This window comes from Malaclemys terrapin, chromosome 1, assembly GCF_027887155.1.
Source record: "Malaclemys terrapin pileata isolate rMalTer1 chromosome 1, rMalTer1.hap1, whole genome shotgun sequence".
NCBI classification, from domain to species: domain Eukaryota; kingdom Metazoa; phylum Chordata; order Testudines; family Emydidae; genus Malaclemys; species Malaclemys terrapin.
Genome location: NC_071505.1, coordinates 156,205,631 through 156,229,955, shown reverse-complemented (window position 1 = coordinate 156,229,955; position 24,325 = coordinate 156,205,631). Strand labels below are relative to the sequence as shown.

The 24,325-nt window shown below is 43.2% G+C and overlaps 1 protein-coding gene across 1 annotated transcript; it reads right to left on the bottom strand.

Moving 5' to 3' along the window:
• Positions 1-3,562: 3,562 nt before the first annotated feature.
• On the bottom strand, positions 3,563-24,005 carry NIT2 (nitrilase family member 2). Its single transcript, XM_054044860.1, has 10 exons — positions 23,903-24,005; positions 19,271-19,389; positions 16,334-16,454; positions 16,103-16,191; positions 13,308-13,401; positions 11,712-11,786; positions 10,052-10,130; positions 9,120-9,218; positions 6,550-6,605; positions 3,563-4,544 (listed from the first exon to the last, which is right to left on the bottom strand). The coding sequence occupies exons 1-10, from the start codon at positions 23,988-23,990 to the stop codon at positions 4,453-4,455; spliced, it is 912 nt and encodes a 303-aa protein (XP_053900835.1). The 5' UTR covers positions 23,991-24,005; the 3' UTR covers positions 3,563-4,452.
• Positions 24,006-24,325: the final 320 nt, after the last annotated feature.

Here is a 24,325-nt window from a genome sequence, read left to right as displayed (position 1 = left end):
TATATAGCAGCCCTGCCACTCGCTGAAACCAGGAGACTGGAGTTACATAGAGGTCCATCAGTGAGGAACCACCCTGGCACCACGCTGGAAAGGCCCATACCAAGTCCTGTCAACTATCAACACTGTGAAGTGCCAAGAACTGACTGCCTGGACACACGCTTCGCACTGCAAAAAGACCCCTCCACCACCCACTGTGCCTTTGAATCTTGCTAAAAGAAAACAACCTCTCCACCTGAGGACATAATAAAGCTTCTAACCAAGCAAGGTGATTGTGTTAGTAACCTCTCCCTTGCTGCCTCACTGCAGGACAGCTAAGTGAACTAAGACTACGGAATCTCAAAAAATAGCTTGCGAAAGCTAGCTAAAACTATCTGAAAATGAAACTTAATATTCCTTAGCCTCTCCTTCTTAAAGAACTTAGGGTGGGAATGGGATGTAATATTTTTTTTAAATCTTAGCCAATCAGTAGTCTCTGATTTAGCCTGTACCATATTGTAATGTATCCCTATTTATTGATATTAATGCCTTTCTGCCCTTTGTAAAGGTGTTCAACCAACGGATGTGGTATAATACTTCACAAAAAAGAGATGCTAGGACATCGGTGGACTGTAATTAATGCCACATTAGGGACCATTATGTTCACGCTGTCCTTATCCAGTTTTCAATTATCTTTATATACCCAAATTGCTCTAAAGGAGCTGCCATTTGGCTATCACAGCAAAAGACCTGGGCTTCTCCTAAAAAAAAGAGAAGAGATTTGACTGGATACTTGTGGAACGGGGCTAATGGCGCAGCTGTAATTTGGAATATTCACAAAAGCCAACACCATAAGGAAAAATTAGGTCAATTAAAAAAAAAAGCCACTGGTTTTATTGAAACACAGCTAATGCAGGTTCAGGCTGGGGTTGGTAAATTGTATGTTATTTCTGCCCTTAGTTTTATAACCCAGGAGTTGCTGACGGAGATGGTCTTAAATCTCACTGGTGCTGGGAAGGCATTGCAGGGGGTCTTGGCATGCTCGGAAGTTCAGGATTTCCTGAATGACCAGCTAACAGCCATTTGGAGTGATCTTGAGCACCAGGCCTGGCCCACTGCCCTTACAGACACTTCAGGAGTACCATCTGATCTATGGCCATGGAGGCATACTTGGAGGTTCTCCGGGTGAAGGTGTGGATATTCACAGTGCTCCTTCCAAACATATGGACCGGTTAGAGGGATGTGGGCTCCCACATACTAAATCCTGCCTGGTCCATGGGGAAGATGCATCTGGGATTGGGTTATTCACGGAGACATTTAGGAAATCAAGCCACCTGGTATGCCTAGCCGATTCATAGTCAGTGCTCTTGAAATAACACCCAATATTTGGATTGGATTAGGAAACCAATGGACACTCTGGCCATTAGAACCCCCACAGCTCCAATGTATATGTAAACTCAAGCCAGGAAAAGTTGTCATTGTCCATAACAATGTTTGTTGGGAAGGTAAGGGACTGGGAACCCTCCTGACAGGAGTCATGATCTTCCAGGCTAATAACAGCTGTGTATTTGTTAAGGTCCATATTGTACACAACGCCCATTTTACCCTCACTATGACTGCAGGCAGCCATGTTATTTATTGGCCTTTGGATAAAAAATTGCAATCAACTCTCAGGTATAAAATGCCCTTTAACTGGACAACCCTGGTACCAGACCATTTCCAAAATCTGTTTTCATTGCTACCCAAGGTCCAGCAAACGTTCTGATTTATAGGGACAAATTCATATCCTTAAAAATGTATATCAGATAGAAAAAGGTGCCTTTCAGACAGCCTATAGGCTGTCTTCTTTGTGTATTAGTTGGGATTTGCTGTGTGCGGTAACCAAAATTATATGCAAACCCCATCGTATTGTTATATTGAGTGGGCTAACAGTTGTGGTGATGTTGCTTGGTTTGGGATTGTGCCTTTGTTATTGCTGTGCGTATAATTTTTTTGCTAGGCAAGGGAACAAGTGGCATTAATGATCGTTGATAAAAGTTGGGATGAGAAAAGGGAAAGAAAAAAGGAAGGAAAGCAATGGGCTCATGAATGTTGAAGTTTGCGCCAAAGGGGGGAATGGTGGAGGAAAAATAGTCTAAGGCCTAAACTTTGGTCAAGTGAACTGTATGTGTGGCCTGGATGAAGGAGAAAGGGGGGGGGGGCGCGAGTAAAAGGAAAAAGGTAGATAGAAATCATAAAAGCAGAACTAACTGTAGAAATTATAAAAGTAGAATTAATCTTTGTAACAGACTATGATTAATAGATGTCAGGTGACAGAGCAAGAAACCACAAAGGGCAAAACTAAGAAAAACAGGAAAACTTGTTTTGCTTTATTCCTTACATAGATGTAAAACTTTAAGGAAGTATATGTAATTTTTGTGGTTTTATCCTATATAATCTCTCACATTTTATCTGTCAGGGGGGTTTGGCTGCCTTGGCTGACTCCCCCATGCATGCATGTTTGATTGATCAATAAAGAAGCCTTAGGCTGTCTGATCCAAAATCAACAGTATGGACAATTTTCCACAAGTAGTTCCAAAGAGCAGGAGGCATAATTTTAACAATTAGAAAAAGCCACTTTAGGTAGTACTGTACAGTCTGTGCACATAAGAGTCCTGACACACAAAGAAAAGGAATTCCACATCACTGAAGTTGCAGCACCAGCTGCCAAAGCCAGGAATTGCACTGTAGTTAGCTTATACTCTACATGCAAGACATAATGGTCTAAAACCTTTCTAGCACTATTCTAGATCTGGAATTATTCCATTGCAGATAGTCTAGCTGTTCCTTGGTATCACAGGGCAGAATTTGGCCCCTCATTTTTAGTATGTTTACACTGACTGGAGTCTGGCTTTAGTTACAAAACTAACTCAGGCTCAATTAGAAATTAAACTGAATGACTTGTGTAAATGCTAAGAGTGAGTTCAATGTTTACAGCAGTGAAGAGGAAGAGTAGCTTGTTAGATGAGCTAATGGTGACAAACTACTGATCTACTACATTTAAAAAAAAACTTTTACATAAAGTTTGGGCTCCTTACAAACTTGAGAAGTAGCTATTAAAGTGAAAAGGGAATGGGTCTAGATTGTCCAGAGAACTCCAGAAGTCAGGGAGACCAAAGCAAATAAAAGGGGGAATGTGTGTGATGGCCTCCTTTCTCAGCCTTGGTATCCCACATTCTTCAGGGGAGTTATTACAGATTTTCCACTCTCTCTCTTTACCAGAATTGCTACCCTGACACTTGTGTACATAGTAGTTTTGCTTTAATTATCTGCAATTTAAAACACTCCCAATCATGCAATCCCACCCCCATGGAGAGAGGGAATTTCACACTCAGAGGGTGTGATCCTGCTTCCCCTCTATTAGGGCCAGTGATTGGTGCTTTATTTGTACATTGCAAGGTGATAAAATATGCCAGGAGCCATCTCATATCAGTCTTGTTTAACTGGATTTTCTTATAGCCTGTCAAAAGGATGCTGTACCACCACCCCTAGCCTACAGAAGAATCCACACCAGCTCCTCTTGTTGCATTGAACACAAGCACCAGACTAAGAATAATAGTGTGTTTAATATAAAGAACAGTGTAAAAATTAACTTGGTAGATACTGATGCTGAACACAGTTGCAAGGATCCTGCATAAAATGGCAGCCTTTGCCCAGCTCCCCCTTCACTGCAGCCAGTTAAGGGCTGACAGCAATAGGCTCCAGAGGGAACCTGAGGCAGGAAAACAGAGGCAAGTGCTAGAGAACTGCAAGGAGCAGCAAATGGGAGTAGGAATGCATCCTCTATGCCTGGGCTGGGATGCACAGGGCAGAAAGGAAGGAGAAGAAAAGTCAACATTAATTTGATGCCTAGATATGACAGGCACAGTAGAAACACCTTCGATTTTACATCATTGCGTACAGAAAATATAACTTCAGTATATGTCAGTGGGGCGGTGTTAGCCGTACCTCTGGACCACACAGCAGTGGGTTCAAGCCTCACAACAGGACTCACTCTGTCCAATACAGTCGAGATACTAAACCTTCAATAATTGTTTGGGTAGAAACTAAAAGTCTCATGGCACTTTTCAGAAAGTGCAGGGTCCTGGCCAGCATTCCTCTTCAGCTAGGCAAGGTTCAGGGTTCAAAAGCTGCAGGCAAAACTCTGCCCCAGCAGTTAACTCATGGCTTTGTAAAGTGCCATGAAATAGCTAAAGTATGAAAGGAGATACAAGCCAGCTCACAAACCACCTCTATTCAGCTTCACGTAGGGTTCATTTCAGAATTATACCAGCATGGGCTTTTTTTGCTTAACCGTATGGTATTGGATGCAAGGTCAGCAGTAGCTTGTGAAAATGATTATTTTACTGTCTTGTTCTGTCTGATGACACAAGCAAATGTCAAAAGAGCGGCTCTTGATCTGAGTTTTGAAGAGCATGGAGCTGTATGCACGAAGCCTCACTCTCTCTTTGCCTCTACACTGTAAAGATCTGAGCGCTTTTGAGTATGAATGGAGATTTGCTGGCGGATGTCTGCAAGCTTCTTCAGGTCTGTAAAAAGTGAAAAGTGAAATAGTTTAGACAAACTCCAGCTGATGCTTGGAAAAAAGCATGTGCACCACTTTGTATGCAAAGGTCCACGAGAGAGACTGTAGTGAGCTGGAGGAACTGAAAAAGGATTAGTGAGATTTTCAAACCTGCATGGATTTGTGTGTACCTGACTTGCGTGCATGAAGACAGAGCCTGATGCTTATGCAGGGCAGGAGATATGTATGTGATCTGACTTGTACAAGTCACGTGAAGAGGAACTTGTCTGAATGGGTTTGACCAATCTGGGCCTATGCATTTCTGTGGCTGATCAATGGCTAGATCACAAAAAACTATCGCCACAAGTGACGCTGTGACCCAAAAATTTCTTGGTGCCAACTGACAGACGGCACAGGATGCAGAGTTTTTCCACAGAGGTCCCCGGGGTCAGATATATGCAGCATAATTCACTAAAAAATGGCCCGTGAGGTTTCCACTCACAGCCAGTAGCCATCATAATCATAATCATTGCAAAAGGCATGGACAGATAATACTTAAGGAGTTGTGTCTATATTAAAAATTACGTTCGGAAGGCAGGTAACCAGGTGGTGACATATCTAGGACAGGTTCCTTTCAAGCAGGGGGTAATGGATGCTTGTTCCTCTTGCTGGTCAAGTATGTATTGAGCAACATATGTCTCACTGGATGCCTGTTTGCATACTGAGCCAAATGCTAATCAAGAGACTGTGAAATCTTCAAGGGAGGAAATTTACAAAATAGGTCGGGGGGGAAGGGGGAAGGAGGGAGATCCAGTTTAACAGTAAGGGCAATGGATTGTTCTGATATGTCTGGCGTGCAAACAGACATGCTGGATCCTTCACCGAGGCGGCAGACGGACAGTGTGATTTGTATCACGAATGGAAGATCACAATCAACCCAGTCTGTAGAATGCTGGAAGGACTTTGCTCTCTCAAAGACAGGAAAGTCTCCAGTTAAGTAAGTCTAGGTTCTAGAATCTGTGTTAGGATTTTCTCAGCAGCCATTTGTTTCCAATACTTCTAACTTGCCGCCACTTGAATCGCAGTACTCCACATTATGTTTCGTTAAATAAACTTTTACTTGTTTTCACTATAAATACAAGTGCTGCATGTTAAGCAGAGCGGTGAGCGGAGGCGTAACTGATAAGTTGGGGTACACTGCTTCTTAGGAAGTAGCGAAGCTGAATACTGCAAGTGTCCAGTGGAATAGGGCTGGACACTCCAGGGAGACAGTCAGAGGGCCTGAGGGTGCCTATCCCCAACTTGTAGAGAGATAGCAGGGCCTAATTAGGCCTAATGGGGAGTGCTTGTATTGCCTGTTGAGTTGCAGAGCTGTCCCCCCGGCAGGCACAGAGAAGGCTAGGCACCATAGGTGGTGGTCTCGGCAGAGAGACTAAGGACTGAATGGCTCATGGAGACTGAACTCCCTATGCCCCTAGAGGAGAGGCTTCCAGGTCAGTGTGGCAGATCTGCAGGGTCTGGCATTGCTGCTACACGTGTTATACTGGTTTCTGTGAATGACTAGAAGCCTTCAGTTTCTGAAGCTGAGGGTTGGCCATGAGGCTCTCACCTTTCACTAGAATGTCTTTAAAAACAGGAAAATAAAACTTGAACATACCACAGCTAAGTGCACACGGTCAGATGAGCCCAAGGATGCCCAGCTTACAGAGAGTTTTGGTCTGCTTAGTCCAGTGGTCCCCAAACTTTTTACCCCATGTCCACACACCCACCCTGCATTCTATAGGGCCACTGCTCTGAGAGGGGGGACGCAGACAGGAGTAAGGGGGCTGAGGCTGGGATCCTGGGTGCAGGGTCAGCAGCCAGGGCCAAGAGCTGAGCAGGGTGGCACTCCCTCCCTGCCCCCTGTGGTGGCTGGCCCAGGCCCCCTCAGTGCCCCCTAGGGGGGCTCACCCCATAGTTTGGGGACCTGTGGTTTAGCATCATGGACTCCAGTTTCTCTTTTCCTCTTTTTTTGGTGGGGACTGGCTTACCTATATCTGTGTAGATAATGGTTTCCTCGGTGCCAGCTTTGGCTATGACTTCCCCCCTGCAAAATGAAACAATATTTATTTAGTATTTGTACTGCAGGGTCACCTAGGAGCCCGCTGGGGACCCAGACCCCATTGTGCTGGGTGTTGTACAAACACAAAACAAAAAGATGGTCCCTGCCCCCGCTAGTATACAATCTAAGAGTTAATCTAAGCGACAAGGTCATGGTCACACCCACGAGCTCTCTTGGGACTGAGGGAGCCTGAAAAGTAGAACGTTTCCCATACCGTACAGTACTTTCAGATTCTAGCACATTACGGGCACTTGGTTTTAACTAAGAAACATGTAAAATGAATCTAAATAATAAGTGAGAAACTGAATCAGAAGATTTTTTTAAAAATCAGCAAGCATAATACACACATTGGAAGTCATTCTGGAATGGCACTGCTTTATGAAGATTACACCTCACTAGATTCCCCTCCATAATTGTATCAGCACTTTGATGATTAACACTTGCCCTGAGGAGGTCTCGGCACTCCTGCATTCCTCACTGTGTCATTCTGCACCATTACAGTGACAGAGCAGACAGCAGGTTTTTGATCTCCCTCTCCCAGAAGCCTCCTGGACATGGCACAATATCCTAAGCAATCTCCCACAATCCACCACTTTAAGGAGCTGCAGGACAGGTACTTAGAAGAACATACTATAGCAATAGAGTGAAGTGGATGGATGCATGCGAGTACTGCACCAAACCAGGACGGCTAGCATGAATGCATTGCACCACTTCAACTTGAAGTAAAAAAGAGTTCACATTTCAAAGGTTCAAGTTCTCTAGTAGATATAAGGCTGTACATAGCTCGTTAAGAAGTGATCCTCTGTAGACAAACCAGCATTGAATCTATAAATCTAAAAGTACTTTATATAGGGAAAAATTGTCTTTGCTGCACAGGCAAAGTTTATCTGTAGGATCAGTTTAGCATCAGATATTCTCCAGCATAGTGCACATGCTGGGGGTTGACTAGCTAGTAAGTCCTTCCCATCTCAGATTCAACTCATGTGTTATTGCAAGGAACCAGGCAGGCATAGAGGGGTCTATTTTAAAGTCAGGATTAACAAACAAACATTATTGAGCCTACACACTTCTTTATCACCATCTCTGCTGTTCGCTGCAATGGCATTACTATTTGCTAAGTGAAAGGGCTAAGGCACTAACAATATGATAAACAGGTTTGAGCTTTACACGAGAACTTAGAATGCAGTTTTCTAGCTGATGAATAACATGAATGGAGTTAATTATTTGGAAGAAAAAAGGTAATTATTGCCTAGAAAGGTTCTTAGTTACATATTTTTCCTGATTTATCCAAAGCTACTCAGGCTCATGGATGAAAATTACTGCTGCTTATGGAATACACTCTGACCTATCTGGTCTATGCCCCGCTAATTCTGTCTCAAAGATCAAGTTCATTTTATTCTTCGATTAAGATGCCAAAGCCTTGTAAAGTTCTAGTTAAGGAGTTACTAGCAGACAACTTCCAAGGTGATTCAGCTTTGGAATTAACCACATAACACACTGACTTTTCTGAACGGTGGTTTGGTTTTTAATACTCTCTCTTATACAGATAATTCTGTTAAGTGTCACGTAAATTAGTAGATATCTTGTGGAATGTGATGAGACACTCAACTTGAATATATTGTTTTAGCCTTCCCAAGACTATGGTATATACTCAATTGTTTTTTAACTGGATCTTTATCTCTGATCTTTAAACAAAATTAAAAATATCAAGCTAGAGAGTTGATGATGCAGAGTTCAATACACTGGGATTAGTTTTTAATCCAGGTAAAAAGCTTTCAGAGTGCCAACTGCAGCTCCAGTTACATTCAGAGGAAAACTTTAAAAACTTATTTGTTATTTGGATATTGATCATTCACGCAAACCCAGTTTGTCTGGTCCAAGCAGCCATGATCTCATTGCAGTAAAAGGTTTGCTTCCCTTAAGCTTTAAAATATTTCTACTGAGCAGTAATTTTATTTTTTTAATCTTTGTGTTGCACTTTCACTGACAGCCAAGTTACATTTTCCCTTTGTTAGAAAGGGGATGCACAAGCCCACAGGAAGTTAAATATTCTTACTATCCCCCTTTAATGGCTATTTTACAATTCTGCTGGGTATTAGCTTAAGGAACTAAGCTAATGAAAGGAGATTTCCTTAGCTGGGCACTAAAACAACTTGAAATCCACCCTATTTTTTTTAAGTGGTGAAGTAATCCGAGTTGCTACACCTACCTCTGAATTATTCAGACAATTTCTGTGTTTTTACAATCACATTGTATCTAAAGTTCTCTGTTCCTTTTTGCTATGTAAAAAACCCACACAAAGAGCAAAGTGGCTATACATAAGGTGCTGTCAGATGCATAAATATTGTAAAAATAGAGTAGAGGACTGTGTCTCATTTTCAGTTAAAGGAATCTTAGGTGATACTTTTAAGAGTAGGTAGAAACATTTTCAGACAGAAGTGTGACAGTGTCCCTTAAAGTTTGGTTAGCAGAAAAATTCAGTTATTCTTCTCCATTTACCATGGGTTTACTACAGTGCTGTGTCCCCAGGCAACGTAAGACGCTTTCTCATCCCTAGCAGGAGATGCAGTAGCCACGTAGACTTGGTTATCAACCGCCCTGCATTCAAGAAGGACAAGAAAAAAATTACTGTCCACATTTTTGTACACCGCAGATTATATTTGAGAAAAACAATAAACAGAAGGGAATGAAAAATTATGCCAAAGAGGTGATCTGGATTTTCCATCTTGCTGCATTTTAGGAGATTCAAAATAGCCAAAACCATAAATAATGTGAAGGTCAGCAAAGCAAAAATCCAGAGACTCAGGAAAGGAGGAATTTCTATATGCCAAGTGGACCAGATTTAATGGTCCACAGCATTTAAGCTCCCATTAATGCCAATTTAAGTCCTTTGCTCAATAGGGATGGCTGGTTGAATCACACTCAATCTGAATCCCAACCACTGCCTACATTTCAGGATCTAGACAGTAACAGAGGAGCCAACATGCCAACTAAGTGACTAAGCAGTGCTGGGATTCAAGAGATACAGGTTCTATTCTTGACTTTCACTGACTCAGCATGATCTTGGGAAAAATCACAGTGAGCAACTCTTAGAATGAACCCCCTTCTCCCTCTCAGTGCCTCAAGCTTCCCCATCTGTGTTACTTCTCCATGTAAAGCACTCGGAGGTGTACAGATGAAAAGTGCTTTCTCAGAGCTTGGTATCTGAGAGATTGGCACAAAGGTGTTTATATCACGACTGAAGAATTAGAGTTTTCCTATTGATGGTGGGAATTATTTGGTGCTGTGTATGGCCTATAAGATATAAGGGAGTTACATGATTCTTTCTATCCTGACACCAAAGTCCAGTTTAAAAACAAAATTCTGAGTCAATTCAACAAGCTAAAATCCCTTTCAGGAGGAGGAGGGAAAGGCTGTTACTTAGTTCTTACCGTCCTCTTTGCAGCAGTTCCCAGTGGGCTGGTCCAGTTGTCATATTAAAAGCCCCTGGATACACTAGCAGCTGGCAACCTTGGATAAAAAAGAATGCCTCGGTATTATAAGATAACAAAAGAAGTTGTCATGGGGGAAGCATGGTTATCGCAGTTCAGAGCTGCAGTATCCCTGCACTGCTGAAATACACACAGTCAATCAGGTAAGTTGTGTCAAAGAGCGTGGTGGCTTTGTAGGTCACTGGCCTTTAACTTCTACATTGTCTAAAGTTTGTAAGTTGCATGAGTCTAATTAAGGACAGGACAAGCCATGTGAGGGTGGGGAAGTGTAGGGGGGTATTGGCTTTTCATAGCTGCCAGGCAGCAGACTTGCTGTCTATCATCCTCTGGGAGCACTCCCCAGATATTATAACAGATGTGCCTTCCTCCATGGATAGAATATAGTCATCTTCAGATTTCCTGTATGGGGCCCTCTCAACTAACTCAGTGCCTCCCCTTCCTGGCAACCTCAAGATCCAGGACTATTCCTCTTTATAGTCACCTTTTCATGTGACCTGTTTCCTCCAAACCCCTTTCAAAAGACAGGCCAGGGAGGAATTGGTCCAGTTCACTGTGACTCAGTGAACTGGTATCTTTCTGTCACAGCTGCCATCTTGTGCTCCAGAATCTAAGCTCTCTCTGAAAGAGGAGCAAGTCTCTTCCCCTTATGGTTGTGAAGAAAACCTTCACATTGTGCAGCAAATATTATCAGATGCTTGGACTCTGCAGACAGCCTAAAGCGACAGCCGGGAGACATGAACTACCTGATTTATCTCAACAGGTCGATGATTCTGAAACCCAATACTGACATTTTAAAATGGCAACGTTATTAACTATTTCACTGCTCATCAAAGCATGCAAGAAAGGGAAGAGAGGCTAGTAAGATCTGCATCATCCCTTTTATGTCCTGAGTCATGCAGTCCTTTCACTCCCCTTCCCCCAATCTGGCTTTTGGAGGGTGGTTTGCAGCATGTGGGGAGGTAAAGCAGGACCAATTCCCCCTAAGAGTCCTGATTTGCCCTGCTTCCCCTAAGCCAGGAACATTCCATCCTCCCCAGTAGCTGAGTGCCTGGGAATCAATCCTGGCACATAGCCGGGGGGAAAAACTGCGTGGCTGGGATTAAGGGCCGGGGGGAGAGGGAGGGGAGGGAAGGAGAGGAAGTTCCTTTGAATGTATTTACTTAAAGACATCAGTATCCATAAATGGTTAGAATATGCAGAACATCCACAAAGGGTATGTATACACACTTATACCAAGTAAACCACAGGGAATACTTTCGTGCACTGGCTCACAGGAAAGGGTGCATGCATCAGTCTTTGATATTCTGATCTAGTCATGTAGGACCAGCACCTCCCTACTGTCTCAATGAGAGGCGCTGCTCCTTTGACTAGTCAAGCAGATAGCTGTATTTTTGGACCAGAAGCTCATGAGCTCTATTCCTGACGCGATCTATGCAGTTTGTGGATAATCATGGGGTCTGACCACATGTATGCAGCTGTGGATTGAAAAGCAAGCAGCACTTTTTCTGAAGCAGTTCTGTATGGATGGGTCACCTCTCAATTAATGGTAAGTCCCCGTTGTACAAAGTCTGGAGAAGTTTACTTAGCAACACATCCTCACCTTTCTGTGTGTAGATTTGAGCAAGCTCAGCAAATCGGATGTCATAGCAGATCCCCAGTCCCACTTTACAGTATGCTGTTCCCAAAACAGAAGAGACACAAAGCAGAAGTCACTGTCATGCTGAATGCGGGAAGGGAATCTCAGGTCTCCAGCCACCAATCGTGAAAGCTCTTGTACAATACTTTCCACCACAAGAAACAAACACTGATTTTAGACATGTGCTTTCTTCTCTGCAACCACTGTACCTGCAGTGAATTTCAGCTAGAGTTACCCAGGAAAGTGCACCAGTCTGAGAATTTTCTTTTTTTAAAATGTGGATATTGTTAGTTATTTTATGGAGTAGAAAGAGGTCCCTGTCACAACTGCCTTATCAAGCAGCTATATCCCCTTGTCATGTTATTCTTTGTTTGGTTTTATAGGTATCTTCTCAAAAATTACTGATCAATTTCTCAATGAAGCACACAGATGGGAAAGAAAAAACACAAACTACATGCACTGAGATAACAACACAGTTGTTGCTAAGAGATTTCTCCCATACACAACCATCTTATTGCAAGAAGGAGATGACCACAGCCCAAGGGATATTAGATAATTTGGAGAGAGCTCAGTTAATGGGACACGGTAATTTTGGTGGGGATTATAGAAAGTGCAAGCATCACTTAAGGAAGCAAGTCATTTTGGGAGTGGATATAAAACAAATCACATGGGACATTCTGCTATGTTAGCCGAAAATTGGAAATCTCCACTACCATGCCATCCTCATAGGATATAATTTGCCAGGTCTAGTTCAACACTTTGTTTATTCTTTTCCAAGCCAACTTTTGGGTGTAATGAGCCTCATATAAATGACCTAAATAAAATGAGTCCATTGTTCAAACGAATTTTGTGAACTGCCAGTATGTGCTATGGGAATACTGAACCCTCACAAAAAAGCTGCTTCAGTAATTGCTTTTCCCATTCTTTCCATTCTAGTTGGAGAGGAAATCTTACAGCAGCCTAGGCACCATCTGTGAACAGGCAGCTGGGAATTATGGAACCAGAACTCCAAACCACAAGAGCAAAGCCAGGGCTCCACAAAACCAACCTCACTCCTGTGAGATACCACTGCTATTTACAAATACAGATCATGGGATGTGCAACACTCCAAACCAGGCCCTAGAAAAATAGAATTCACCCTTTTGTTCGACTAAAGTATAAGACTTCTAGTTATACAAACTTACAATCATCATCTTTAATGAATGAAACCAACATGATACATGTCTATCGCTGCCCAGATCATTTTGTTTGGATGTTGCATCTCTTTCCACCACCCTCTGTCTTTGTCTTTTTAAATCATAGATTTGACTATGGGTAAACTTTTCAAGAAGTGTCTGGGAGATTTAGGAGCCATTGACTCCCAATGAGATAGGCTCCTTCACTTGATAACAGGACTTTGGTGCTTTTGAAAAATGCACTCTCTAACTTCCTGTTTGTCAAATGCCGTAGCACGCTTTGACATAAATACTACTACTATGGTGGAAAAAACAATATCAAGATGGTGGTTGCTGTCATTTTATTAGGGCCCATTAGAAAGATAACTGATTCTCTTATACTCACGAGTATCAAACATGGAGAAACTGTCCCCTGGGCTCAGAGTTTCCGACTCCTGGAACCGGATTTTCCCAGGAACGTTAATGTCAAATAAATGAATCTGTTTCAAAAATAACCCAAGACACTCCTTACAAATTATTCAGCACAATGATATTAACAAGGATTTCTCCCTACTGTGTATGAGCCTATATTAAACTTATGGATCCTCTAGCCCAGTGGCTCTCAAACTTTCCAGACTACTGTACCGCTTTCAGGATTCTGATTTCTCTTGTGTACCCCCAAGCTTCACCTCCCTTAAAATCTACTTGCTTACAAAAGCGTCATAGCACTCTATTACTGAAAAATTGCTTATTTTCTCATGTTTACCATATAATTATAAAATACATCAATTGGAATATACATATTGTACTTACATTTCAGCATATAGTATATAGAGCAGTATAAACAAGTCATTGTATGAAAGTTTAGTTGGAACCAACTTTGCTAGTGCTTTTTATGTAGCCTGTTGTAAAACAAAGCAAATATCTAGAGGAGTTGAAGTATCCCCTGGAAGACCTCTGCAAACCTCCAGGGGTACATGTATCCCTGGTTGAGAACCACTGCTCTGACCTATTTTATTATCCTAGACCAGGGCCTTATCAGAATCACAATCAAATATTCTTTTAGATGAAATTAATATTTTGGGACTGTGGCAAGATTTTTTAACTCAAAAGCCTGTCCCAGATTTGTGTATAAGTTTCCTAAACTATTTGAAAAAATAGTCGTGCCTTTTAAATAATGTGCACCAGTTAATCCATATGCCCATTTTTTATACTGCTTACTAGATAAAATGAAAAGTCTCTGGTGTGATGCAGTAATAGAAACTATGTAAAACTAGCTAAAGACATAACGAATAAAAAAGAACTCCTATCGGGGCTCTCTAACTTGTTCATGAAAAGAGTCATTCAGAAATAGCAGTAGGATTTTATATACTCTGTTCATCATAGAAATGGAGGGCTAGAAGGGACATCAACAGGCCATCTAGTCCATCCTTCCATGCTGAAGCAGGATTAATTATACCTAGGCCAGGGGTTCTCAAACTTCATTGCACCACGACCCCCTTCTCACAACAAAAATTACTACACGACCCCAGGAGGGGGGACCCTCAGGCTTTGGCCCTAGGCAGTGGGGCTCGGGCTTCAGCCCCGGATCCCAGCAAGTCTAAGCCAGTCCTGGTGACCTCATTCAAAGGGGGATGGGACAAGTATATGTCTAACTTATTCCTAAAAATCTTCAAAGATGGGGATTCCATAACCTCCCTAGGCAACCTGTTCCTCTATTTAACTATCCTTACTAGTTTCTGTCTTCACTCATTTATACTAGACTAGATTAGATGAGCTACCTTCCAAAGGAATATGTACATATTAAAAGACATTTAAATTACCCTGACATTGAAGTTGTAAGTAAAATCTGAGAGCTTAGTTCAAAGAGAAGGATAATTATCTTTCTGATAACATGGTCTTAACCCCAATCCTGCAAAACTTACCCAGGCAAGTGACTTTCCACAGTCAAGAAGTTCCACCAAACTCATTCTGACTAGTCACATGCACAAGTGATTGCAGAACTGGCAATTTTGCCCCAAAAAGCTTAAACCGGCTCTGCCTCTACCTAGCAAAAGTGGGGGTGGTCCAACCTTGAGGTGGGCCTCATGCTACACAAGTATTAAATAATTAAAAAATAATGGTCCAGTACAAATCCAACTGTACAAACATTCCCAACACCTGCAAAAAAAATAATGAAGATAAGAAAATAACTTTAAAGTGACATCATCTAACAAGGTAGCCCAAGTGCAGCAGTTATGTTGTATTGGGTTACAAAATAGGTGAGCGATTGAATACTAGACCTAGCTGAATAGAGCCTTACTGTTCAGTGTGATAATGTTTGCGCGCCTCTTGTTCACTATTCATAAGAAAATGATATTCTTCACACAAGTGTTTGGTCAACGGGTGCTTTTCAGACAAACATGTGTATTCTCATGGGAGCTGAGGTGTCTGTGTGCAAGCAAGGGGATCTATTTACTATTGTCCTGTATAGAAAGTTTCTACCATCCAATCAGGGAGCAGACAATACACAAGTATGACTTGGGTGACCTATCGCTCACCACAGACAGCAGAGAGCGGAAGCAAACAGCTTGTGAACAACCCAGCAGATTAAATTTGTTGACAAACTCTTCGTAATTGTTCACCAAATAGTGAAGAAGAACATAAAAATCCAAACTTCTATGAACACAAAAAAGCTAAATTAATCCAAAAATGTATTTACAACAAATAGTTATAGTAACAGCAAAAATAGTGACAGCATGGGTTTGTAGATAGAGCAATGGAATGAGAGGCAGGAGACATACGGTAAAATCCTGACCCAACTGAAATCAATGGAAATTTTGCCATTGACATCAGCGTGAACCCCAGTTCTAACACTGATTTGCCATGGCACACTGGGCAAGCTAATTAACCTTTCTGCCCCTCACCTACCTCATCTGTAAAACAAACTTATTACCCATCCCCCCTTTAAAGTTCTTTTAGATCCTCAGATCCTACATTATATATGAGCCGGAAACTATAGTACAACATATTCTCATAACTACCACCTCTTTTGTTCCTCATATTCAATTTTGAAATCTGTGGATGGTGGGTTCCTATTAGAAACCTAGATGTAGACTTAAAAAGAAAGCAGCTATCACTTCTGCACAACACAGCCAAATATCAGTCATAGTCACATCAAGAGAAACCCACTGATAACAAAATGCCTCTATCTTTTCTCACCTTTCTGTGCTTAGCCAACATAGCACCATCCGGCCCAAAAACAGTACATGTGTTATACAACTTCCCAGCATCCTCCTCTGGAATGGATCCTTTATTAGGAAGAGAAGACAAATTTCCAACAGTTACATATAGTGACGATCCAGCTACACAAATAAGCAAACAATGCTTGTGCTGCTCCCAAACTAAGACCTGAATTTAAACTCAGAAGACAAACACTAACAAAAAAGCTACCTCCAATGAGGTAGATGCCACACTCCTTTGCAACTTCTGAGAGCTTCTGTGTGGATTCTCCAGGGATTTTCTCTGCATATTCAGCAAAATATTTAGTACCATAGGGAGAGTTAAAGCATTCCTAGAAGTGGAAAACAAAGAAACAAAATTAAAATCTGAAAGCACCCCTGGAAGGTGTGGCCTTTGAAACCTCTCTATCTAGGTACTTAAATGGCCCTCATCAACATAATATCTGAGAACCTATGAGATTACTCATAAGCTAATAGACAGGCCAGAGGAAGACTAACAATTGGCACCAACTCTGATAATCGTTTAATGTGAACAATTTTGCACTGGAAACTGAAGAGATAGCAGCAGCTCATTTAACAAAGGTCAAACAGATGGTAACAATTTTTGCTTATTTACCAATCTGGTAACAATCTGAATCAGCATCCTTGAGTTGAAATATCCATCTCCTGTTACTGTTACGCTGAGCTATCTGGTCCCCCCAATGGCTGGTTTGAAAAGTTATGGTTGAAGAGCCCATCAGTACTGCGCAATTTGTGGCTATGCATAGTCCATGTTCTAAAGAGTTATTTTCAAACACAAGTTATTTTCTAAGGTGTTTTTCCTTCCTCTAGGCCTTCCAAAGCAATCTGTTAAATACTATTTGCCCAATACAGCACTAAAGTCCACTAGAAGGGGTGTAGGACTGATGAAAGTGGTCTTGCTGTGTAAGCACAAGACTGGGAGTCAGCCATCAGTTCCCTGCCCACCTCTGCACAGAATTACTATGTGAACCTGAGACAGTCCCTTCAGTTCTCTGTGTACCAGTTTCCCCACCTGTGAAGAAAAAAAAAAGGGGGGGGAGGGGGGGAATAATACATCTTGCCTACTTCCCAGTGGTACTGTGAGGCTTAATTCAATTACATTTGTACAATGCTTTGAGCTTGTCAGACAACTGATGAGCAATTAAGGCCAGATCTACACTACAGATCTATATTGGTATAACTATGTTGTTCAGGAGTGTGAAAAATCCACACCCTTGAGCGACATAGTTATACTGACCTAACCCCCGCATATAGACAGCGGTATGTGGACAGGAGAGCTTCTTCCATCGACACAGCTACTGCCTTTTGAGGAGGTGGATTAACTACGTCGATGGAAGATGCTCTCCCGTCAACAAAGTAGCATCTTCACGTACAGTGCTATAGCAGTGCAGCTACACCAATGTAGCTACACTGCTACAGTGCTGTACAGAAAGACAAGCCCACAGAGAGCTATTCTCTCTTACACATTCATTTTAAAGAAATTCATCTGGTGTTCTTGGCATTTGCACACATGCAAAACTAGCAAACAATTGGTAACCTCAGTGTAGGAGGCCAAATACAGCAAAATCAAAGGTCATATTTGTTATGTGAGAGCTGCATTGGCACAACTGAGCAGGGAAATTTGCCTGTAACACTTACTCTCCCAATAATTAAAAAGTTAGATTTAGAGTCCACTCTGCCAAGAACTTTGTACTGTTGAGTCATGCATTGCACAGCAGAGGATTAACCAATAGGCCTTGTAAGAGAAAAAAGCTCACAGATGCATTAGAAAAGTCATCTCTGCAAGTGCAGTCACTTAGGCTATATCCATACTACAGCCCATGTCGGCATAAGTTATGTCGATCAGAGCTGTGAATAAATCACGCCCCGAGCAATATACGTTACACTGACATAAATGCTCGTGTGAACAGCGCTATGTCAATGGGAGAGCTTCTCCTACTGACATAGCTTCTGCCGCTCAAAGAGATGGGTTTTTTTATGCCGACGGGAGAGCTCTCCCCCATCGGCACCGAGCGTCTTCACCAGACGTGCTTCAACGGCACAGCTGTACACATAGACATGGCCTTAAGTGAAGAACAAAAGAAGGCAAAAGAACGGGTAAGAGGATACAAATTAGAAAGATCAGGAGCCATTAGATCAATAAGAAAAAAAAAGGAGTTTAAGCATAGGAAGGTGAAGTATCTGGATCAGAACACATTTCACTAGCTGGATGCAAATCTCAAAACCTATTTTCAACTGTATATTCTTCTTGGGAACAAAAACACAGCTCTCATGTTTTAAAAGGCATTTTTTGTACGAATGTTAGGGCCAGGAAATTCTGCAACTAAGGAGCCACAGGAAAGATCTGAATCCATTTGGTTTTACTTCTTCATTCTGAGCGTGCATTTGGAGAGAGGAGCAAAAGGGAATGTGACACAGAATCATGGGAATCCCATGTTCTCCCACCTGTGTAGAAATATTCTTCTGTTGGAGAATCGCCTTACCTCTCCGCTGCTGCACCAGCAGAAGTAGCAGAGTGACAAAGAAAAACAGAAAAAAAAAAGAACAAAAAGGTCCAGGTTCTCATCTTGACTACACCATTATCCATCCATAGTAAATTGATTTAAGTTAATGGAGTTACTCTGGATTTAAATCAGTTTAACAGAGATCAGAATCTGGCCCCATGTAAAGAAGACCTGCTAGTTCCAGCCAACTCTCGTTGTACGCTTAAGTTTCTTACATGTGACATTAACACCTAACAAGGCTCATTATTATTTAACTCTATTACGTCAGAGAACCTTAGCATACCTGGAACGAGAAAGAAATTAGTACTTGACCAATACAAGGCTATGTTTACACTTAAACCACTGCAGCTGCACCACTATAGTGCTTAAGTGTAGACACTACAGCGACAGGAGGGGTTCTCCTATTGCTGAAGTTAATCCATCTCCCCGAGAGGCTGTAGCTACAACGATGGGAGAATTCTTCTGTCTACACTGGGGATTAGGTCACCTTAACTATGTCGCTCAAGGGGGTGGATTTTTCACACCCCATAACAACGTAGCTGAGTGCAGGGTTGGCCCAAGAAAATGGGTTTCGGTGGGTGGGTGGGGGCATAGTAGTTTGAGGAGATTTGGTCAATACTCACAGGCAGAGCCACAACTTTTGCTCCTTGTGCTGTTGCTTTTCTTATCAATCCACAAGCTTTGTTCAGATTATCTGATTTGACAGCAGATACATGAAGTTGGATTAGCGCTAGACGGAAGTCTAAAGACAGAGAAGACAAATAATTAGTCAATGCAGCTTTGCTAAAACACTTCTAAATTAGAGCTTTTTAAAAGGAGTTGAATAATAAAATTTGCACCTATCCTGATGTACGTAATTACTATACAGACCACTTCCAAATAAGTGTGGGGAGGATCTTGCAGCGGCCTCTGGAGAACCACTGTACCAAGAGGAGTACATGCATGTGAGTGATAGGCAGCTCTTCCAATAGGTAGGAGCTGCACAGCACCAAGACTTCTGTCAGTTTAACAACCATAAACTCAAATGCTAATTCAAAGTGGACAGACCTGTAGGAAAGAACCCACTAAACACTGGACCACTCTCTGTCCAAGTTCTCAAGCAAAATCCTGTATAAGGAATGGGGAGCTTTTAAATGCATGAGTCCAAAAATGAGTTTAATAGTGTTTGCGGCATTGCTATAGCTGTTTCAGTCCCAGGATGAGAGAGACAAGGTGGGTGAGGAAATATCTTTTATTGGACCAACTTCTGCTGGTGAAAGAGACAAGCTTTCAACTCCACAGAACTCTTCTTCAGGTACAGGAAAGTTACACATATCGCAATAAATCATTCAAAATGAAGTGGGCAATTGTTTCTTGCAACATGTGTTAGCTTCTTATGCATAACAATCTGTTCCCACCTTGTATTTAGCTCTGACACACTGAGTACCTTTCCCAGACCTGAAGAAAAGCTCAGTGGAGTCTGAAAGCTTGTCTCTCTCAACAATAGAAGTTGGTCCAATAAAAGATATTACCTCACTTGCCTTGTCTATTTCAGTTTAACAGTGGTCAGATACCAATCCTAATGGTGTTTTTCTTGTCTTTTCTATCCATTTCACAACCATTGGTCTCTTCTGAGTATGCTTCTTCCCCCTCAACCTACCTCCTACCTTCTCTGCTTAAGAATTACCTTTTGGGAACACATCAGCTAAACTGGCATTGCATACCGCAGGACAGTGATAGTGAACCATTATTTTGGGCTAAACACAAAGTCTTACACAAAATGAATGGCTCTTTGTGGGGGAGGGATAGCTCAGTGGTTTGAGCATTGGCCTGCTAAACCCAGGGTTGTGAGTTCAATCCTTGAGGGGGCCACTTGGGAATCTGGGGCAAAACCAGTACTTGGTCCTGCTAGTGAAGGCAGGGGGCTGGACTTGATGACCTTTCAAGGTCCCTTCCAGCTCTAGGAGATGGGATATCTCCATTTTTTTCCCCCTTTCATCCCTGGCAAAATTAATGCAAAAACATATCTAACAGTAAAGATAACACATTTACAATTCAGTTATACCCCTATCAGGACAGAAGACTGACCCAGGAGTTACACAGCAATGTTAGTTTGTGTAGTGGGCAAGCAGAACTGTGCTTGTTTGAACTTCTACTAGATGATACCTTGGCAGAGTCCTCTGAATTATATGGACTTTATTTACTGTGCTTTTTTCTAGTCCAGCAGACACTCCGCAAAGCCACTCCTTAATCACGTGTTATGCAGAGTTCATTAGCTTCCTTTAGAACTCCTTCCATCATTAGCTTGAGTGTCAGAACAACCCAGGCTTCAGAAAAACGTTTGTCCAGCCTACCGATAATAAAAATGCCCACAAACATTGCAAGGAAATAGACCAGAACCAGGAGAAGAAAAATACCCCCTTCATAGTGGAAGAATGGCCCCAACCCCCTCCATAGTGGGAGAGAAGTACAGGGTCAGGAAAGAGCAATGATAAACCTCACTTCACAAAGGTGAGAGAGAGCAAAAACTGGTCCCAGAGAAGAGAGGACTGGGCTAAGAAGAGTCAGGCCTGGTCTACACCTAAAACTTAGGTCACCCTAGCTACATTGCTCAGAAATGCGAAAAATTCACACCCCTGAAAGACACAGTTAATCTGATCTAAGCCCTGGTATAAATACTGGCCTGGTCTACACCTAAAACTTAGGTTGACCTAGCTAAAACACTCTGGCCCCTGCGCCACATAGGCCATGTCTACACAAGCGCTTATGTCAGCAAAACTTTTGTCACTCAGGGCTGAAAAACACCCCGTGAGTGACATAAGTTTTGCCAGCATAAGCGCTTGTGTGCACAGTGCTATGTCGGTGGGAGACACTCTCGCTGAGCTGGTGTTATGTCATGTTGATGGGAGAGCTCTCTCTCATCAGCATAACATGGCTACATAAGCGCTCTTACCACGGCACAGCTATATCGGTACCGCTGTGAGCTTGTAAGTGTAGACATGGCCTTATTTAGAATCATAGAATATCAGGGTTGGAAGGGACCTCAGGAGGTCATCTAGTCCAACCCCCTGCTCAAAGCAGGACCAATCTCCAACTAAATCTTAGGTCGAACAAACCACTGCTGTAGATGCAGCTAGGCTGACCAAAAAATTCTTCCACTGACCTAATTGCTGTCTCTTGGAGAAGGGGATTTGTTACCGCGATGGAAAAACCTCTTTTGTCGCTATAGTTTGTGTCTATGCTACAGTGGCAGAGCTCAGGCAGTGCTGCAGCTGAAGCACTTTTAGTATAGACATACCCACCCTTAGGTCAATGGAAGAATTCTTCCATTGACCTCACTACCACTTCTTGAGGGGGTGGATTTACTACAGCAACAGAAAAACCCTGTCATTGCAGAAAGTGTCTGTGCTGCTTGTAATGTAACATACCTTCAGTCAAAGACCTTATTCCACTTTTAGTCACCCATTAGTAGCCAAGCTCATACGTGCTAAAGGTCAAGCAAATGATAAAATCCTCACTATGCCACAGTTCACACTGGAGACTGTTTTAATATTTGGTTTACTGAGTAAATAAAACTTCACTGAAATTTTAAACAGACATGAAAGCATCCGATCTCAGAGTCTGTTTAACAATGGCAAGAATTTGTGGTGTTCTAAACTACTCTCCCTTCCTCTGAACATTCAGAGAACAATTTTAGAAAATTTGCTCACTGAAATAAAAACAGACTTTATACCTGAATATAATCTCAATTATTCAGACAGAACAACAGAGAGAGCAAGAGCGCGCAAGAGAGTGCACACAGTACAGAAATTGAATAGCCTGGCATGGTGTTTAAATGCCAAACTGTGAAACACTGGGCAAGTCACTTGAGTTAACCTCTCTGTGCCTTCAGTTTCTCAGTTTGTGAAATGGGGATAATAAAGCTTACCCACATCACTAAGAGTTATGAGACTACATAAATTAATGTTCTTAAGCACACTAAAATCTTTAGATTAGTAAAACTAATAGAAGGACAGAGAATTATATTAATTTTCTAGGTCTGCTTTTAGTATGTCCTGGCATTTACAGAAAATACACTGCAAGAAATCATTAGGGATGGATTCAGGTCTCCAGGCACGTAGACTGCTCAGCTGATGGCAAAAGCCAACACTACTTCATCTTTGCATCACTACAAAGCATCCTTGAGCTTTTTGAAAGATCAGAAGCTAAACAAATTTGAGATCAAGTCTTTGAAAACATGTCATGTTCAGAACTACCAATATATAGCCTAATAACCTTCTACCGCTCTGTTGCTAAGTGCAGAATGCACAAGCCTGCTTAATCCTGTGTGCCTTTAATATTTCACAAATCTTAGTTTAACAGTCCATGAAATGGTTTGAAGGCTTAAAATTATCAACATCTAATACACCTGATCGGATTGTCAGACGATCTAGTTCAGGATCCTGCCTTTGGCAGCATCCAACATCCCATACAACTGAAAGTAAAGTATAAGAACTTGGTGTGAAAGGAAGAGAACACAATGAGACTCAGGTAGACTATAGACTCACAGACCCACTTTCCCTTTCCCACCAGGGAGCTGACTGTGGTCTACCAGGGAAGGGAAGAGGAAAAAGTACCATAGACGGCAGGCTGAGAGACAGAGGGGGGCAGCTGCTGGAGTAGGAAACCAGGAGCCCCATGGCAGGGGGGAAGGGGAGAAAGGAGGTTGGGGGGCAGCAGGCGGGGGGGAGGGGGGGAAGGAGTGCTGTGGGAGAGCAGGAAGCCAGGAACCCCATGGGGGGAAGAAGGTTGGGGGCAGCAGGCATAGGAGGGAGGTGCTGTGGGGGAGCAGGAGGCCAGGAGCCCCATGCGGGGAAGGAGGTTGGGAGGCAGCAGGCGGAGGGGGGAAGTGCTATGGGGGAAGCAGGAAGCCAAGAGCCCCATGGGGGGCAGCAGGCAGAGGGGGGCGCTGCTGCGGGGGAGCAAGAAGCCAGGAGCCCCATGGGGGGGAAGGAAGCTGGGGGCAGTAGGCAGAGGGGGGAGGCGCTGTGGGGGAGCAGGAGGCCAGGAACCCCATGGGGGGGGTGGGGGCAGCAGGCAGATTTACACGTATTCCCCCTCCCAGAGGCAGCTCCCTGAGGCGTGGGGGGAAGGGAACCAGATATTACAGGCACACGCTTTAAATCCCCCCGTACATCTCCGGGGTGGGAGCTGCTCTGGGAGACCCCTCTCCCCGCGCACGCGCACTCAAGTGCGGCGCAGTCCGCCCCGATGCCGCACGAGGCAGAGTCACTCACTGGCCATGGCTCCTCGCGCCGGCAGCATCTCACCCCAGGCCAACGCGACCTCAGCTGATAGACCCACGGGGGGGAGAGCAGGGCGCATGCGCAATGGAAGCGACTGCACATGGGCCTGCTGGGAGTTGTAGTTCTGTTGAGGGCAGCCACGTGCTCTGCTCTGGAGTAGGGTTACCATATTTTGTGCCTCCAAATGGAGGACACTCCACGGGGCCCCGCCCCCGCCCATGCCCCGCCCCAACCCCGCCCCCTCCCCAAAGTCTCCGCCCCCTCCCCTGCTTCCCGCGAACATCTAATTCGCGAGAAGCCTGAAGCAGGTAAGGGGGAGTGTGGGGAGAGGAGGCGCAGCCCAGGCTGGCCCCCGGCGGCTCCAGCCTGGGTTGGCTCGGGCCCTGGGGTGCCAGCCCCGGCCGACCACCCCCG